The 19,950-nt window shown below is 37.7% G+C and overlaps 1 protein-coding gene across 2 annotated transcripts in view; it reads right to left on the minus strand.

Annotated features, from left to right (window-relative positions):
- The window catches only part of LOC136578793 (cadherin-7), a 257,678-nt gene that overhangs the window by 114,703 nt on the left and 123,025 nt on the right, over window positions 1-19,950 (minus strand). The window contains exons 2-3 of one of the 2 annotated variants that reach the window (XM_066578961.1): window positions 8,244-8,538; window positions 7,113-7,232 (exon numbers count right to left, since the gene is read on the minus strand). In XM_066578961.1, coding sequence (XP_066435058.1) covers window positions 7,113-7,232; window positions 8,244-8,538 — 415 coding nt within the window. Of the gene's footprint in view, window positions 1-7,112; window positions 7,233-8,243; window positions 8,539-19,950 lie in introns of those variants that run through there. The other variant, XM_066578962.1, reaches the window with a different exon arrangement.

Here is a 19,950-nt window from a genome sequence, read left to right on the forward strand (position 1 = left end):
AAGTGTATCGAATTGTGGACTTGGCTGCTTCTAAAGTTTCTGATAGCTCTCTGATTTTGTTTGTTTGTTTGTTTTCAGTTAAAAAAGGGCTCCTTCTGTTGCATTGACACCTCTCTAGACCGTTTATTGAGAGCTCCCATAAACAGCTACCAAATACAAATTCAGTTCTTGGAATCAATTCCTGAACTTTTATCTTCATAATTTGTCAAGAAATAACATGATATCAGGCCACAGAAGACCATGAAATTTATAAGTCATTGTCCAATTACTTTTAAGCCTTTAAAAATGGAGAAACTATGTAAAAATGCTAGTAAGCCTATTGAATTAAAGCTGAATGACACATATCCATACATTGATGGCTTTCTTTTAAAACCATTATGATGGTGTACAATGGCAAAAATTATGAAAATTGTGTCACTGCTCAAATGCTTTTGGCCCCAACTGCAAATCTACATATTAAAATAGTTTTTATGTTTAAAACATACCATCATAAATAAGCTATTTATTGTACAGGGAGTTATGGTTTGTTATTCAGACTATTATTTCATGAAAGCATAATACAATTTAAGTATTCAAAGTCCTACTTCAATTTTATATAGTTCATCCCAGAGGAGTTTCAAGATCAATAGATTTTTTTCAATGCTTCGAAATTAAAATTTAAAGGGAATCTATCACCTTTTAGCCCTATAAGCTAAGCTTATAAGCTGAAAGCAGGTGACCTGATGAGTCTGGGTATGTACGTCTTATACCTTTCTCCCCTAATTGTTCCTATGGCTTTGGTGCTGAAAGCTGCTTCTCAATGCATTGAGTGGTGCACTAAGTAGCCTACTATTCTAATTTCATAATGGGTGGACTACTCAGCAGCACCTCTCAATGCACTGGAGGGATGGTTTTCAGAGCTCCCACTGGGAGAATGACAGGGGAGGTACATATAACACATCCTCAGGCTCAGCAGGTCACCTATTTTTAGTGCATAAATTTAGTTTATAAGGCTAAAAGTAGGTGACAGAGTGTCTTCAAAGGGGTTATACGAAGATATAAAGGTATCCCCTATCCTATGGATTGTGGGTAACATTATGATTAGCAGAGGTTCAACCACAGTCACCCCCATTAATTCTGAAAATAATGGTCCTGCAGGTCCCACACAAATGAAGTAAAAGACATGAATGCACATCGCATGCCATTCATTTCAGTGGTAGCATCATAGATTGCTGAGCACTTCTACAAGCAATTTCCACCACTCTCATTGAAATGTACAAATGTATTTTTCTCTAGCTTTACTCTTAGGGCTCAGTCAGACGGGCGTTTTTTCGAGCGATTTGCGCATGCGCATGCGTCCGGCGATTTTTTAAAACCATTGCTTTGCAATGGTATCGGACACATGAGCGCTTTTTATGCGCTCGTCCGATAAATTATAGAACAGAAATCGCAGATCGCACCTATCTGCGATCTGCGAATTCTGTTCTTTTCTCTATATGCGCTGATCAGGGGCAGCTCTGACTCACACCCCCTTCACACCCACTGCAGGCCAGCCGCGCTGAACTCCCTCTGCCGGGACAAGGTGAGTATATATACAGTATATTTTTTATTTTTACACATTTCTGGATGAATTGCAGGGAAGGGCTTATATATTTAAGCCCTTCCCGACAATTTATCCCGCGCTCGCCCGCAGCGCATTGCTTTCAATGGAGCCGGCTGTATTGCCGGCTCCATTGAATGCAATGTGCTGGACAGCTCTGGCCCGTTTCTAATGAAACGTGGCTAGGAGCAGATTTTCGAGCGATTTTTGGGCCCCGGTCACGCGATTTGCGGATGCGTATCCGTCATGTGATCCGCAAATCGCAGGAAAAAATGCCCGTGTGACTAAGGCCTTAATGTGGAATGATATCACCATATGCTGCATTATCAGGATGTTTTATTTGCACTTTGAATTGCTTCGCAATGGGTTTTGTTCTGTTAAAATAAGAGAACAATGGCTTTTTAATGGGTAAGATAAGATAACTTTCTGTGCTGTGCTATCACAATCAAGCTAAACTTTGCTGCACTTATTTGGATTGGCAACAAGCATGTAGGCCCTGGGCTGTATTCACACAGCAATCGTCTGGGCTCCTATTCACCTGATCAGCAAGAGTCCCAATGATCTGACAGGCACTGATCATAAAGTTATCCCCTTTCCTGTGGATAGAGGATAACCTTGTATCACTGCAAACCCCCTTTAACCTCAAATTAACTCTTATATATGTAAAGTTAAAATTATAGAAACATAGAAATCTGATGACAGTAAAAGACCATGTGATCCATTTAGTTGGCCGTATATTATTTCCTTTTTACTTCTCTTTTAGGATAAGTCTATGATTATCCCAGGTAGGCTTCAATTGATTTTCCGACCACATCTGCTGGACGTTAGTTCCAAGCATTGACCATTTGTATGGATATTTTACCAAATGTTGGAGGGATAGGGGCAACACATTTTTAAATATATCTCTCTACATTTTATTATCCCTATAATTTCATTGCCATTTTGGGACTAGTACTACTGCTGCTTTTGTATTACTTCTTTTTTTGCAATGTTACTCATGTATTAATATTCACAATAAATATCCATCATTGAGTGCTAAAATTCTCCATATTATCCTTAAGTTCCTAAGATTGTAATAGCATTGTTTTGTGTTAAACAAATGAGTTTTAATCTGATTACTGTAAAACAAGTCTGAACAGGTTTTTGTAGAGTTTTGACTTTCTTCTTATTATGTTTTAGTCTCTTTGTATATCATGTCTTAGGGCTCAGTCAGATGTGTTGTTAAAACAATGCAAACCGCATGCGTCAAAAATTTGCATGACCAGAGCGTCCGGTGAGTTGTAAAATTTGCACCTGTTTGTTTACATGATGTGAAACCCCTGGATGCTGTCACATCAAGGGGTTTCATCTTGTGGTCACAGGCGGTGCTTAGCTGTCTTTCAATGAATCGCTGAGCGTTGCCTGTGATTGGCTGATCACTCAGCCAATCAGACACAACCCTTTTAGGAGGCGGGGATTTTAAATTCAGAGCAGTGCAGGAGGATCAAGTGGCTAGATGCACCTGAGCCCCACAGCGGTGGAGAGGTGAGTATATATATATACATATACATATATATATATATATATATATATATATATATATATATATATATATAAAATTTTACATCATGCTAGGGATGATTTTTCAGGGAAGGGCTTATATTTAAAGCCCTTCCCTGAAAATCACTGCAGTGGTTGCCTGCATCCCATTGCTTTCAATTTGGCTGCCAGCAGTAGCAGCCCCATTGAAAGCAATGGAAGAACATCGTGGTCCTCTGCCACAGCTGTCACAGCTGTCACAGCTGTGGCAGGGGATTCTTTACTCCCTGCGGAGAGTACCCTTGTCACTGAACACTGTGAAGGCACCTGCGCCACAACAGGGGCATAAAAAGTAATACATTTTGCACAAGTTACTCTTGCGTAAAAATTTGCAACTTTTTGTCCTTTCTCAAATGCCCTTGCTACTTTTTAGAAAGCTGGGCAGGATTATGAAAAGGAGATGGGACCCTCCTCAGCCCAACAAATTTATTATCGTTTTCACCAGAAACTAGTGTAATTTTTAACGTAAATTTAGACCAGCTGCTACCTGGCATATATTTGTGTCTCTAGAAAATGGACTGCCAGAGATACAACAAATATATTAAGAGGTGTGTGCCTCTTAATAAATATGTTACATGTTATGCCAGCTGCAGTGCAATAAGACTGGCATATAAAACACTGGTATTAGATAAATGTGCCAATTTTCTTTTTCCTATAATAATTAGTTTGAGACTTGAATAATTGTGTTGCCCATCATATTAGAGTAATTTCTGATCTTTAGCTGGATGATTTGGGTAAAGTAAAATGAAGATATTTCATTTTATCTGTAAGGTTGGCTGCTGTTTGAGGAGACAAAGGCATTTTTATACACATCATGCGTATTCCATATAGCCTGGACCACTGCATTATAACCAAAAGTGCATAGCTTAGCCTTAGAACTAACAAGCAGATACTTAGAAGTAGAAGGTTTCTTTTAGATTAATTGTATGATAGAGACATTAGAGAAGTTTATCATAGCCCTCTATGACATCAGATGTTTATCTCAGAAGAGATATTCCAAAAATATAGTCCCTGGAGGTTAACAGAATTAAAATAAGTGAAGATAAGATAACTTAATCTATTCCCAGCCTTGCTTAGACACAGCATGAGCTCATCTCTTCCTGAAAAATCTTAATTTACACTAAAAATATTAGACATAGAATAATCTAACATTACAGTTTGTATAAAAATGTTTAACTTTAAGTTATGCGCGACAAACAGCTTTTAAGACTCTGAAGTAAAATATATATATTCTTAAAACACGATTTAACACACTTGATTGATTTTTTTAAAGTAATTTGGTCTAAGCTGTGATAAATAACTTTAAATATTGATACTTTCTACCCATGGTATTGTTTGTTCTCAATGCGATTAATTTTACTTTATGCTTAGGAAGTGAACTGTGTCGCTACAGAACGGAAGTGTAGGAATGAGAAATTGAAATTTTCTCTATGAAAGAACTCTATGAAGTGTTAAGTGGGCAATGTAAAAATGCCTATGTAAGTGATAAAATTCCAAATCAGTTACGTCTTTTTAAATATTAATAGAACATACTTGTCATTTCTTTGAGTCAAATAGAAAGTGTTAATTTCCTTACTGTTTAACAAAGAATTCCAGAAGAACACCTATTACTCTTGTAGGAGGTTGTACTGAAATGCTAATTTTATTCATCATTTTTTGCAAATATTATTTAGCTATATGGCTTAAATGGGTTGTCCAGGGTTAGAAAAACATGGCTGCTATCTTTCAAACAAGGAACCACCCAGATCTTTGATGTACTTCTTATTTTTTTATCTCTTTATATATCAAAGGTATAATTTTTAGAAATAACAGTTTCTGGGACTTTAGAGGAATCTATCAAGGCAGCCGCACTACAACCGGGGCATAAAAAGTTGCAAATTTTGCACAAGTCTGGTATTCCATTCACTTCAATGGAGCTGAGCTTCAATATCTTTCACAACCTTATGGACAAAGGTGGCGCTGTGTTCGGAAGAAAGCAGCCATGTTTCTCTATTGCTGTATGTAGTAATTTCAGAAACTAATGCAGCTTCATGTTTTGGGTTTTTAATGTCAGCTGATTATCTCTAATAGAAATATAAATAATTAAAAAACTTTTTCAAATGTTTTAGATATACTTTTATAAATATATTAGGTTGGCATCCATCAAAAATTGTTTTAGAGTTCTACTGTGCATAATAACTGCAACTATGCAAAGCATAAGCCTTTGTACCAATATGCACCAAGCAATGCCTAGACATTAGATATCATATATCGACAGCCCTGTGACCCTTCTATGAGCCCTTGGGCATCTATCTATATAATATATGAGTATAGATCACATCAGAGGGCATCTCTGTGACAATATCAAAGTTGAATTCCATTTGTGTTTTCTTTTGTATGTTACAATCAGCCTTGTAAGAGCAATGAGACTACAGAACTCTCTGCCTGAGGATGTGCTGATAATGAACTCACTAAAAGAGTTCAGGAGGGGTCTGGACGTCCTTCTTAAGTGTAACAATATTACATGTTAGAGTCACTAAATTACTTCAGAAGGGTTGTTGATTCAGGGATTTATTCTGATTGCCGGATTTGAAGTCAGGAGGGAATTTTTTCCCTAATATGAGGAAATTGTCTTCTACCTTATGATGTTTTCTGCCTTCCTCTGAATCAACACTGCAGACTAATAGGCTGAACTGGATGGACATATGTCTTCTTTTGCCTTATACTCATATACTATGTTACTATCTTGATCACAGCATACAACCTGTTAAATCACAAAGACCAGAAGCTTTTCAAATATCTGTCCTTAAAGGGTCATCAGAATTTTTTTTTATTCATTCATTATGCAACTATCCCCCAGTATATGTAAGTGAGCTAGTGTTGCCTTGGTAAGTTATTTCTGTCTCAAGCTTCCAGTCTCTTTTTTCTAAGATGATCATGTGATATTAATTCTTACGAGCTAAGAAGTACTTGGGGTTATGGATTCATTTTCTAGTCAGATTTCCGTATGTGTGATGCTATTATATGAATCTACCACAGAAACTGCCAACAGGTGGATACAAGTACTCCTGTCATAGTTACTGATGATGATCACACACCTCCTGTCACACAGCTATAATAGAGGAGATCGCAGTTCATCCTCCTGACTGTAACTTATGGTCAATAGCTTATACAGGTGAATAAAGAAAGTAATGATAATTAAACTGTTGACCCAGCAGGCAAAATGGTGTAACGTTAGCTAATTCTGTGCTGATGCATAATGGGATTGAAATGAAACTGAAAATAAAAAAAATCTCAGTCTCCAGATGGTGTCTAATAAGCATCAGACAAGTGGCTGTCATACACAGAGGAGACTTCCAGAGTGTGACAGGCAACCAGATGAGGGGAGCAGGGATGGAAAAATGTGTTTTTGCCAGAGTGGCTCTTTAAAACAGGACAGTGGCTGCATATTACAGGGCATATTGATGGGCACATTAAAACTGTCCGTACAATCAATGTGATGTAATAATATGCAACACGTCATCTGACACTATTGCCGAACTATTACAGTACAATGGTCAGGAAATGTGGTGTTTCATTTATTTTTATTGATTACATTCATTTATATACTATATACATTTTTAAAAATTAAATTCATGGCTGTTCATTTTTTTCAGTGGCACGGCTCTTAATGGTAATAAATCTGTGTTAAATTAGTGACAATACTAAAAAAAAATTTAAAAAATCTTGTTATTTGAATAGCACCAATTTATTCTGCAGCGCTTTCAGGTAATTTTTTGTATTACCCCTCACCAAGATGAGTACTCATTTTACCGACCTCAGAAGGATGAGTCAACCTTGAGCTGGCTACCTGCACCAAGCAGAGATTGAACCCGTAGCCTTCTGGTCGTGAGCAAGAGCTTAGGACTGAATTTCTGCTGCCTTAACACTTTGCGCCACATAGGATAAACATTTTCATAGGATAAACAATGCTTACCTGTCTTTGGCTCCACAGAAAAGTATGGCTGACCTTGAAGAATGCTATAGATAACTCGAGCGCTATTTCCATAAGTAGGATCGTCGGCATCTGTTGCTGTTACTTGCATCACTGATGTTCCTTAATAAAATGGTATTGGCTTTCAGTTAAGCAGATTTCAACCTACAGCAGTACATTGTGAAACATTTCTAATATTGTAATTCTAGAGACATTACTGGCAGATGTACATGTTATTCCTTCATTTATGTACTGTATGTAAACTAATAGAAATCACATTGTGAAACCAATTGAATTACTTTAATTATTTTAAAAATTAATTCCATCGTAACCCATATTGTAATTCTGAATGTAATTTGAGATACACGCTTCAAAAGCAAGATTAAAATAGAATTGGAAACCGTGATTTTGTGTCCTAGATATTCCTGAGAAGCAGGCTGTTAATTCGTTAATTTCTAGTTTTATCACTGAGCTATATGCCTTTAATAATGTATCCAGTAAATGTTCTCCTGGCAAAGTTTTATTTCTATGAATACAAAATGGTTACCTCCAAAATACATATGCATGAGGAGAGGTACCTATTAATCACTTTTTAATGGTACATATTCATGAGTCTATAAAAGAAAGCGACTCGAACATAGGAAACAAAATAAATTTAGCAAACAAATTGTATTATGCCTATATTTATGGAACGCAAACTGTAGGCTTAATGCAGTACACATTAAAATACACACTGCTGCTACTATTCCTCTAAGTTAGCATCACATTGTGTCCAACTTCACAGCATTGGCTTTAGCAGCAAGCAGTGTCTGTATACCGCTAGATCTCTGAATGGGTAATTAAGGTAGAATGAGGAACATTGACTATAAAAGGCACTGTGTGGGATTGTCAGGAGTTTATTGGACAAGTCACAGCCTTGTCCAATCGGATTTTCTTTGACAGCTTCATGCTGTTCAGTTTGTATATACAATCCTCCCGGGGAGTATGTCTAGTGAACCAGTCAATGCATGGGAGGTTTGCAATTTTGTTTGTTATAAGAGGAAAGGTTAAAATAAAAGATAATAGCAAAAGAGAAGAAACAATACTTTTATTACATAAGACACCATTACAGGTTAGAACTTTTCTCTTTCTTACCAACAGGGGACATTTCGGGGATACCAGCCGTATAGGGTCCATCCAGAAATTTTGGCTCATTGTCATTTATATCTTGTACTTTAATGACAAATTCAGATTCAGGCTCCACTGGTCTATTTGTTTGCCTGTCAATAGCTTGTGCTCGCAATGTATAGTAAGCTTGTTCTTCTCTGTCCAACCGCTTTGTAGCATGAATGTCCCCAGTATTTTCATCAATATTGAAAATGGAACCAGCCCCTTCACCCGTTAAAACGTATTTGATGCTGTTTTCCCCTGTATCCACATCAGAGTGAAGCTGTTGGGAAATAAGAAAGAGTTGTTAAGTTAAAAGGCTGAGTGACATGGAGAAAAACAAGAAATATCCATTGTCTCCTAGTGAAATACATGAATTGTCATTGTTTTGAAAATGATTTGGAAAAGTTTCTTGTTCACTGAAAAATGTGATGAAGATCTGTCAAATGCTTTGGGAAGCAAACCAATTTTTACATCTCCCAATAAACAATTTGGATGCACTCTGTATTTCTCACTGAGCTGAAAATCACATTCATACTGCAGAGTTTGAAGCACTGTCACATTCATTGTGGAGAAAATGTGACTTGTAAATACTTTAGAATGTATTCCTTCTAGTGGCACTGGGTCACTGCAGAGCATCTGGAATAAAGTTATTTGGGCTTTTTTATTACAAATTGGAAATATTTTCATGTACTGTATAACATTGTGCAATAATTTTGCATTCCATTATGGACATTCCATACTTGCACTCTTTGTCTCTTTTTTCAGTGAAACACCTTTGTAGCCATGGATGTTAATTTTTTCAATTATTGTATGCCAAATGTACTGATCATGTAGCTTTAGTCGTGACCTGCAATTTGCAGCTACAGGTACTATGGAAGACCGAAAAAAACTCCATCATACCCTACACAGGAATGTCTGTCTGAAAAACATATTCCCGGACACTCCCCCCACTATGTTACAGGCAACCTCCAAATTTTAGAAACTTTATAATCAGGAGTGCATTGCCCTCCTATATACAAAAATGAACTTCTCCCTGCAATGTAAGGATCTGCTCACATGTACTGACCATAGACAGGGTACAAATCCCCAACACACAGCAGGACTATAAGATCCCGGGGACACTCACATGTTCCACGTCCGATGTTGTGTACCTGAACCAGTGCAGTAAATGTCCTGTTGTGGGGGCTTTATGTTGTAGAAACCAAACAAAAATTTAAAGCGAGGATAAAATCTCATCACCACACAATAAAAAAAAAGACAGAATTACCCATGGCTGAACATTTTTCTAGCCACGGACAAAACATAGAACATATGAAGGTTACTATATTGAAAGGCAACTTTATATCTCAATATCATACAGTAATTTGGAAGTTTATAACTATCTTTGACACTCTTAAAACAGGCATCGACAACTCAAGAGCCCTTATGCTACAGTGGAGAATATGAGAAATCTATAGTAGATATAATACATTGGCTTGGTGAACCTCTACCACTAATTTAGAGACCATGAAACTTGCACATCCCTTATTAGTGGACTAATTATTTACTCCTCTACTCATCCTGTTCTGGTATTGCTTTAAGTGCAAATTAATCATACCATGTCTGTGCCTTTTTATATGCATATAGATTTCTTCAGATTTATTCCATTAAGCTAGAGGAAGAACCCCAAATAGGTTCAAAAGCTTGCTGTAACATTGTTTCTTTTTGTTAGGCATTAAATGGTATTACTTTGTTTCTCTTACTGAGGACAGTCACAAATGGACTGAAAACACTTTGTACATTGTGTAGGATAATATGATATATTTTAGTTCCAGTTGTAGTATTATAATTGCCATTGTAATTAATCAATTGCAAATACCCAGAATTGCAGTTCACATAAACATTCGTGGCATAGCATGTGCACATTTATATGCACTTATATCCTTATCGAACCAAGAAATAGAAGGGTTTTGATCACCTCTTTAAATGATTGTATAGACAATCCTGTAGCAACCTGGACATCTACTGATGATTTAAGAACCATTGCAATCTTTACACCGCCAGCGCCCCAATCACAAATATAGTTAATGCTAGCTCTCAAAAGAGAATAGAGAAGTTGTTGGATGACATCTTGTTCTATTCTCTGTTCTTGTACTGATACCAGAATTTCCGATGTCAGAAATTTATGTATGAAGCATGACAGCTGCATGCTATATGCTGCCAATTCCGGGTACATAGAATTCCTGTATCATCTGGGAACAACATTGATCTTTACACTGCCAACTCCTTTTCTCCCATCTCCATTTTCCTTTTACTGCAGTGATTGTGTTTCATCAGACATCCATGTCAGAAAAGGATGCTATATCCCTGAAACATATGGTTTGTTTCTCTCAGCTTCATTATTGTCAGTTTTGAATATGTGAGCAGCAGAAAACCTATAGCTGTAAATTATTCAGAAATCCATCTATAAGTAATAGCTCAGTAACATAGAGCGCTTTTGCCAAGACTAGGCAGCTTGTGGTCAGGTCAAGTAGTATAAAAGGGACATATGTTCCAATTTCTTAACTGCTTACATCAGCTCTCTCATGGCAACTTGATCAAACAATTAAAAAGCAGCAACAATTTGGGTCCCAGGAAATGATTCCCATAAGGGTTTAACACTGTTCTTACACTACATACTATGTTAGAATAAGGAAACTAGCTGTGTAAATCACAAAGCCAGGCTTAAGAATTTTGTACCTAAGGCCTTGATCACACAAGTGTTTTTTTCGCACACGAATAGGCAAGCAAAAAGAGCGCTTCTAAAAGAACCAATGGGTTGCTATAGAAGCGTTCAAATGAATGATTTTTAGACGCATAAAATAGTCGCACCTGCCAAAGATAGGACACGCGAGTGAAACTCACATCTAAGATCCGTGGTGCGCGCAAAGATAGGACCTGTCTTTCCATAGATGCCTATGCGAGCTGGAAAACATGCACCATGCATTGTCTGAACAGGCTACTTCAAATAGCTGGAGTTCACCCGTCCACGCAATCTTTTTCACACGCAAGGGTGATCTTTTTGCACGCCTATTCATGCCCCAAAAAAATGCTTGTGTGACCGAGGCCCAATAGAGATTAGATCTCTGTACAAAAGATAAAAACAGAGAGTCCTGAGAAGTTAATAACTTTTAATGTCTAACTAAAAGATGATAAAAAATAACAGGCTTTTGATATCTTGATCGAATGGACTGAGCACCACCAACAGCCAATAACATTCCATGGAAATCAAAATGAATGTTATCCCATCATCAACTTAAGGGGTACATGATCCCTAGAACCCAGCACATATATGTATAGTGCGCCCATGTATGTCTTTATTCTGAAACACATTTCTAAATTTAAAACTACTGTCCAGACTTCCGAGTTAAGGCGTGCAGCAACCTATCAGCCTTGCCCACATCATCTAGAGTAACAGGTCTCTCTATATACAAACACTGCTGGGTTTCAGAATGAGACATAAGTGCACATACTGTACATACCTGCTCCGGGTTCATGCTGCCCATAATCCGGGCAGCATGAACCTTGTGACAGGTCCCCCTTAATAGGAAATAACTTCTACTCATTAGCTTAAATAAACTTTCCATAGATAATCATCTAGTTACAGAGCAATAAAATGGAGACACCACTGTATTAAAATACAACTGACTGGCTAACATAACTCAAATAGGGTAGTTTCTATCCCAAACACAAAACCTCCATCATCTACAGTCAAGATATTAGATAAAAGCACATATGTTCTAAACCTGCAAATACGTGAAAACACCTTGACTGCCTTAAAAAGATATTTTTGAATCAAGCATGTCATCCAAAAAAAGCTCCTAATCAAATTTCCAGTCACAAGAAAGCCAAACAGTGAGCTTCTAATGCAAGAAAACCATTAGTCATCTACAACCCACATCTTGCAATGCTAAGGGGAGATGCATGGAAAATGCATTGGGTAGAAGAGAAATATGAGCCTCTTCTGAGCTGTAGGTAGCCCCATAATCTTAGAAACTTAATTGTCAGAAACTTACTGTCCTCTGTAATACGGACAGAAACATTTTCCTGCATTAGTATATAATGACTATGGACACATAACGATAACAGGACTACAAGAATTCAGGTACCTTCTCCTTGACCTGATCAAGTATGTTCTATTTAATTCGATGTACTAAATGTCATGAGTAGGTGAAGCATCATAGAAGCTTAGAGTGAGAATGAACTTTTATCGTTACACAAGAAAATAAAAGCACAGATCTACCAGTGGAAATACATTATTACAGCCCTAAAAAAGGCATCTCAGAGATGAAAATTAACTTCAAATATTATAACAGCACAAGAGTTTGGGAGTAGAAACTCATGATAACCTTTGACACACTCAATGCAGGAATGAATGTGTTGGATGGACTTATGTTATTCTATATTACTTAAAAAAGCACTTAATTAAAAAAAAATATATTTTTTGTGGAAATTCACCACAGTAGCATTGACCTCTACTGCGAAAAATACAGTTCTGTTGTTCGTCCCCTCCTGACTGCATATGTTGCACTTTTCTTCTTGCCTCCAGGTCACATGACCAGCACTCTGTTAGCACTCTGTGTCCTGCAGTAAGTGGGGCAGATTAATGACAACCACTATATACAGATATAGTTGATAGTTAACATGTTATGACAATTAACTACAATGTACTGCAATGCTGTAAATTGAGTTATCATGATGTGCAGGTTATGTTAGTCATTTTTGTACCCGTATATACAGTAGCTTTATATAGAATATAGAAAATATTTCTAGCCACTCCTCCTGAAGTCATTTTCAATGTTTATGGTATTCATATCCACCATGTTTTTCCATCTGATCGCTGAATGTTCACATCTCTGCATTTGACTAGAAATGTCTAACTAAACTGATCCGAAATGTTTTCATTCAATTATATACAGTTCAGTAAATGATATAAATTTCCTGATGAATATTCTTCCATCTATTAATAACAGACAGGAGAGGATGACAGATTAGTAGTTCAACGTTATATCACAAAATGTGATCAACAACAAACTGGACTGTGTGCCAAAGAAGCTTAGCAAATTCATTCAGGGTTGAATGACAGACTCGATAAAAGAAAAGAAAACCAGTCTTAATCTAGATGGCATGAACCCAAGATTTTCTTTTTACATCAAGTATTGTTCAATTATAGTTGGGCCATCTTTTAATCTTCAAAGACATATGATGTGTAGAAAGTCAAGGAAGCAGTTCAACCTGAGAATTCTAGATCAGTAACCATGACTTTTAAAGCCAGGAAGATTGTTCTCCAGAATATATTGTTCTTAAAAGATGTTAGAACAGCTCTACATATTTCAGGATTTTAAGGTCTTGCTCGACCTTCTGATCAAGATTTTAAGGTCTCGCTAGAGCTTCCGAGAATATAACTGAGCACATCTAGGTGCTAAAAATGAAAATGTACAGAATGTTTAAACATATGTATATATTTTTAAACAAACTGTAATGGGAGCAATACATTCTATTATAATTCAGGCTCCAACCTCAATGTGGATGTCCAACTTGGCTGCACTGACCGTGGATTGGAGTATCAGCTGATTGGCAGGACTCCAGAGTGGCAGACCCCTGCTGATGACCTATTGATGGACTCCAGAGTGGCAGACCCCTGCTGATTACCTATTGATGAACTATCCTCAGGAAAGGTCATCAACAGTAAATTCCAGGAAACCCCATTAATCATCACTGCCCATACCCTACTTGATTATTAGGCCCCTTTATTTGCTGGGTTCCATAGTTAACCTCATGCATTTGACCATTTTTAGCATAAGTGGTAACATACGAAGAGCTGATAGACTATCGTCTTTGTGTGTATGGTTTATAACATACAGTATGAACTGTATTTGCTGAATGTAATTCAATTCCAGGCTATCACTTATTAAGATCCCATTTACTATATTCAGATATCTTTTCACCTTAAAGAAAAGATAGAAATAATCTAATGACGTAAATTGTTTCTCTTCATTGTTGATTAGGCTTTTCAATACAGAAGAATCCTGCAAAAATAAAAAAAAGTATGCTATGTGGTAGACAGTTTTTACAATTGGGGTAAATGAGCAATGTGTGCAACTGAATGGAATATGGTTGTATGTCTAAAGCATAGGTGTCTTGGAATATGTGTAAAATGTACACCGTGTAAACAGATTCTAATCCATAAGTACTCAAAGAGTCAAAGAGCAAATTAACATTTTTCATTATAATAGTACTAAATAAAAGAAGTCTTAAAACTTTAACCCCTTAGTGACTGCCCTATAGTGTTTTCACGTCCTGCGGTTGCAGGACAAGTATGAAGGGAGATTTCATGGCTATATCCCTCCATACATCACGGGTGCCGACTGTTTATTACAGCTGACACCTGCGGGTTACAGCTCCGACAAGCCGCATGGCTCATCAGAGCTGTTAACCCTTTAAATGCAGCTGTCAACCTTGAGAGCAGCACTTAAATACCCCAACTGATGTTCAAGGGTTCCGGACGGACCCCATGATAAAGTCGCAGAGAGTCATGTGGGTGTCATGGCAGCCAGGGGCCGTCTGAAAGGCCCCAGGGCTGTCATGGCAGAATGCCTATCAAGCCATCCTGTGGGGTGGCTTGATAGACTGCCTGCCCGATAGCAGTATGATGTAATGCCATGGCATTACATCATTCTGCAGAAGCGATCAAAGCATTGCAAGGTGTGGTCCCCTAGGAAACTAAAAAAAAAAGTAAGGATAAGATCAATAAAGTTTTAGGAAAAATGAAAATGGAAAAAAACAAACAAGCTTGGTCACTAAGGGGTTAACATTGATATTACAATACAATAATTTAATATAAACAAGGTGAAGGTTATTCTTTTTATGCTCTATGAACTTGAGTTTTAACCATAATATATTATCCATATTTATAGAATAATTACTATCGTAAAGTACTTGCAAACATTAAAAGGTGAAGATGTAAACCAGCTAAACCAATAACTGTGACTAATTGTCACTATATTACATTATAAACTACTAGACCATAACTATTTTTATGCTAGACTGTAACTATTCTTAATACTTTGTGCAGCAAGGACATTTACATTTTAGATGATTAATTAAATATCAAGATGGCTTACCTACAGATGCAGAATTCTAAATCCACAAAATAAAAGGTTAAATATAATCATTTCAAATTCCATTAAGAAAAAAAAACAAAACATTATTCTAAACAGTATTTTTGCTACTTTTTTGTTTTCAAATAACTGAGTGGTCTCATTTTTTAGGTTAGACATAGGTTCGGGTGCATTCACATGAGCAGGAGCGAGTCGCACTCGAGATTCTCGAGAGCAACTCACACAGCATTGCAAATTGACACCCTGTCCCTGTGGTGTGTGATGTGTGGGGGCCTGCATTACTGCATGTTCTATTCTTGTGTGAGACTCACATAAAAATAGAACATGCTGAGACTCTTCCATCTCGCATCGTTGCTGCAAGACAAAAATTGCCCATGTAAGTGCACTCATTGCAAATAATGGGCTGTATTTTTTTCGTTACTGTCTGTCTCCCAAAGCACAAAACTCGCACAATTTTCTCGCCTATGTGAATGCACCCTAAGGCCTCGGTCACACAGGCGATTTTCCGTGTGACCTGTGCATGCAATCTGCGATCTTAGAAAACCATTGCCTTGCAATGGTATCGGACACATGAGCGCTTTTTATGCGCTCGTCCGATAAATTATAGAACAGAAATCGCAGATCGCACCTATCTGCGATCTGCGATTCCTGTTCTCTTCTCTATATGCGCTCAATGGGGCCGGCGGCAGCAGCGCCGACCCCATTGAGAACATATAGTAGACAAATCATATAGTGGACAAATGTAACAGCTGTGGCAGAGAAGAATGATGTTTGCCCATTGAATTCAATGGAGCCGGCAATTGAATTGGGGGAAAAGGTGAGTATACATTTTTTTTTATTTTTACACATTTCTGGATGAATTTCAGGGAAGGGCTTATATTTTTAAGCCCTTCCCGAAAATTCATCGTGCGATCGCCGGCAGCCCATTGCTTTCAATGGAGCCGGCTGTATTGCCGGCTCCATTGAATTCAATGGGCAAACATCATTCTTCTCTGCCACAGCTGTTACAGCTGTGGCAGATGAGAGTGATTTGTCTAGTATATGTTCTCAATGGGGTCGGTGCTGCTGCCGCCGGCCCCATTGAGCGCATATAGAGAAGAGAACAGGAATCGCAGATAGGTGCGATCTGCGATTTCTGTTCTATAATTTATCAGACGAGTGCATGAAAAGCGCTCATGTGTCCGATACCATTGCAAAGCAATGGTTCTCTAAGATCGCAGATCACATGCTCAGGCGCAGGTCGCACGAAAAATCGCCCGTGTAACCGAGGCCTTAAGGTAAGCTATCTACAGGTGATATTAAAGAATCCTAAAGTCGAAATTCTTTGCCTACTTCCCAGCAAGCATTGCTTTAACCTGTTAATGACAAGGTCATTTTAGGCCCTAATATTCAAATTTTTAATTTTTCTTTCATTGTTGTATTCCTACAGCCTTCACTTTTTTCCATTGACTTAGCCATAGGAGGACATTTTGTTTTTTTGCGGGTCAGGTTGAATTTCATAATGAAATCTTTTTGATAAAATCAATCAGCGCCTCATATTCCGCGCTCCGGAACCCATAGGAATTAATAGTATACTTCTCGGTCTGTAAACTATATTTTATTAGATGCGACGCGCTTCGGCCATCACAGTATTCCTTTCTCAATGAAATCTTTTTGGGAGACTCTAATGTATTGTATAAATTTGATTTATTTTTTGAGGGAGAGGAGAATGGAGAAAAAATCTGCCATTGTTTTTTTTACTTCATTTCTACAGGATTCACCATGCAGAATAAATAATGTGATTACATTATTCCCTGGATCATCATGATTATGTGAATACAAATATATATATATAGTTTTTTTCTATTTTTGTACAGAAAAATCATTTTTGAAAAAAAAAAGTAAAAAGAGTTGCTGTTGTATTGCTGAATTTCAAGAGCCACAACATTTTGTCCAACAGAGATCTACGAAGGCTTGTTTTCTGTGAGATGAGCTTTGGTCTTCATTGATCCCATTTTTGGGCACATATGGCATTTTGTTCTTTTTTTAGGCCTCGTTTAGACGAGCGTGGTTTACACGCTGTTACAACAGAATGTAAACCACGCTTCTATAGCAACCAATAGGTTGCTCTGGAAGCACTCACACAGAGCTTTTTTACCTTAAAAAAGATAGGACAGTGAGTGCCGATCAGCCTGTCAGCTCCGTGCTGTGCCGCTGTCCATGGTGCTGACCAGCAGCTCTTATGGGAGCCGAGGCAGCACTCGGGCAGCAGCATGGACATGTGAACAGGCTGCTCCGCGGAGCACAGAGCAGCTCATTCACCGCAGAATATCTGCATGTCATTAGAGTGGTTTACACACTGCTGTAGCAGCATGGAAACCATGCGTGTCTGGACAAGACCTTAGGCTGTATTCACACAAGAAATAAAGTCAAGACCTCAGCTTTCCTGAGTCACAAAATTAGTATAGCTACATTTGTAATGACCAAAGCATATTATAAAACTGGCATTGCCACATTCATAATGACCAATGAAAAACATTGTAGCGCTTGATTTAATTGGCACTAGAGATGAGTGAGCAAACTCAGTAAGGCGATTTACTCGAGAGAGCATTGCCTTTTTGGAGTACCTGCTAGCTCGTACCTGAAGATTTGGGGGGGCGACAGGGGGCAGTGCGGGCTGCTGGGGGGAATGGGGAAGAGAGTGAGAGAGATCTCTCTTCCCCTCCGCATCTGGGAACCTTCGAGGAATATCCCCATAGCATAGAGAGAGTGGGTGTTGCTAAAGAGAGTGGGCATGGTTATAGGACTTCTCTTGGAGAATCTCTATAACAAAAATAGAGAGGGGCTATAGGGAAGTTCTATATTGTATAAGGTTGATATGTGTGTCAAAAATGGGTTTCCTGGAGGAACAGGATATCAAATTTCAATTTATGAAGGAAGAAAAATACCTGACTTCAATTTTGGAGTTGTTCGGGTCTTTGGAATTTAACAGAACACATTTCACTATAGCCATACTTACCTGAGAAAAGAGATGGGGTAGGGCGTTTGAGACTGGCAATACACCAGTCATCCATTTGTCATCCAAAAGACAACTGTCAAACTATTTATATAATATATGTAGAAAATACTAATACGAAAAGTCTGTTTACAGAATTTTAAAGACTAAAGCAATGAAGATATCCAACCGCTCAAAGGTACTTTTGTGTTTACCAATGCTAGGAAGGAGGAAGAGATGGGAAGGGAGGAAAAAACATTGTAATACTTGGTTACTTTGTTTTGGCTAAAAGCTCTGATTAGCGTTACTCTGTATGGAGTGGGCTCCACTGTTTGTACAGAATAAGGCAACTATACTTTAAATGAAAAATATGAAACATATAATTCATAAACCTGCAATGATAAACAATAACAAAACCCCTGAAAACAGATTATTTAATCCATTATGACTTCAAATTTTTTATTACATGTTGTATTATAGCTCCACTTAGTATGGAGCTATAACAGAGCATGGTATGGAGCTGTATGACTCAGAGGCTATATGGCTCCACCCAGGTTCTATGCACATAGTTTTGGACTGACCTACTGACCATGCGTGTTGACCAGCAAAGGGCGCAAATTATCAGAGAGAAAATCAAAAGAACACCAAGGGTGTCATAAAAAGTTTGCAACAGCGCAGAATAATTTTTTAAGAATGATTTTAATTGAAAATTGTTATGTTTTGTGCGACTTAGTAGAAAAATGTAATATTTAATTATCAGACAAACCTTCAGTCCAAACTGACACATCTGACTGCTGCACTAAATTACCTTAACACCAAAAAACAATACACACACTTTTTTATAGGGTTTTAAAGGCAAAAAATAAACTGAGTGAACCCGGCCGAAGGGAATCTGTCCTCAGAGTTCACACATTATTATATTCTCTCTACTTTGCTCTGTTCATAGACTTTAATTTACAATAAATCAATAATAAAAAATATATATATATTTTCAATGTGATTTTGTTTATATAGAAGAACGATAGCAATATTCGCCACTTGGAAGTACAGTACAATAAGAAGATTACTGAACCAACTTGCACAGATAATTTAGGTGCCAAACAAAGCAGTTCTGCAGTCACCATAATAACTATTTCTGTGGAAATATCCCTTAGCGCAATAATTTTAAACACTATTCAGTGTAAAATCGAACAGAAGCTGATTAGGGACTGTACATTCACATGAATAGTCTGTGACTGTAAGAGAAAATGATAGCACCCATCAACAGGCTGACTACAGCCTGTAAACAAAGGACCGTGGGGTGAATGGAGAGGCAATGCTGGAGCAGCAGGGAGCAGGCAAGGGTAAATATAACCTCATTTATTGCTTTTGGACATTGGCAGAATATAAAAAAATATATACACACTATATAGACAAAAGTATTTGGACGCTGCATGTTTTTCAGAAAAAGTTCTTATTCTTCTATTAAGTAACATGTAGGCCCTCCTCTTGCTTGTATTACAGCGGTAACACATCGAGGAATACTTTCCACAAGTTCTCTGTAAGTCTGGGCAGGAATAGCTCGCCATTCCTCATGCAA

Source organism: Eleutherodactylus coqui, chromosome 9 (genome assembly GCF_035609145.1).
Source record: "Eleutherodactylus coqui strain aEleCoq1 chromosome 9, aEleCoq1.hap1, whole genome shotgun sequence".
Lineage (NCBI taxonomy): Eukaryota > Metazoa > Chordata > Amphibia > Anura > Eleutherodactylidae > Eleutherodactylus > Eleutherodactylus coqui.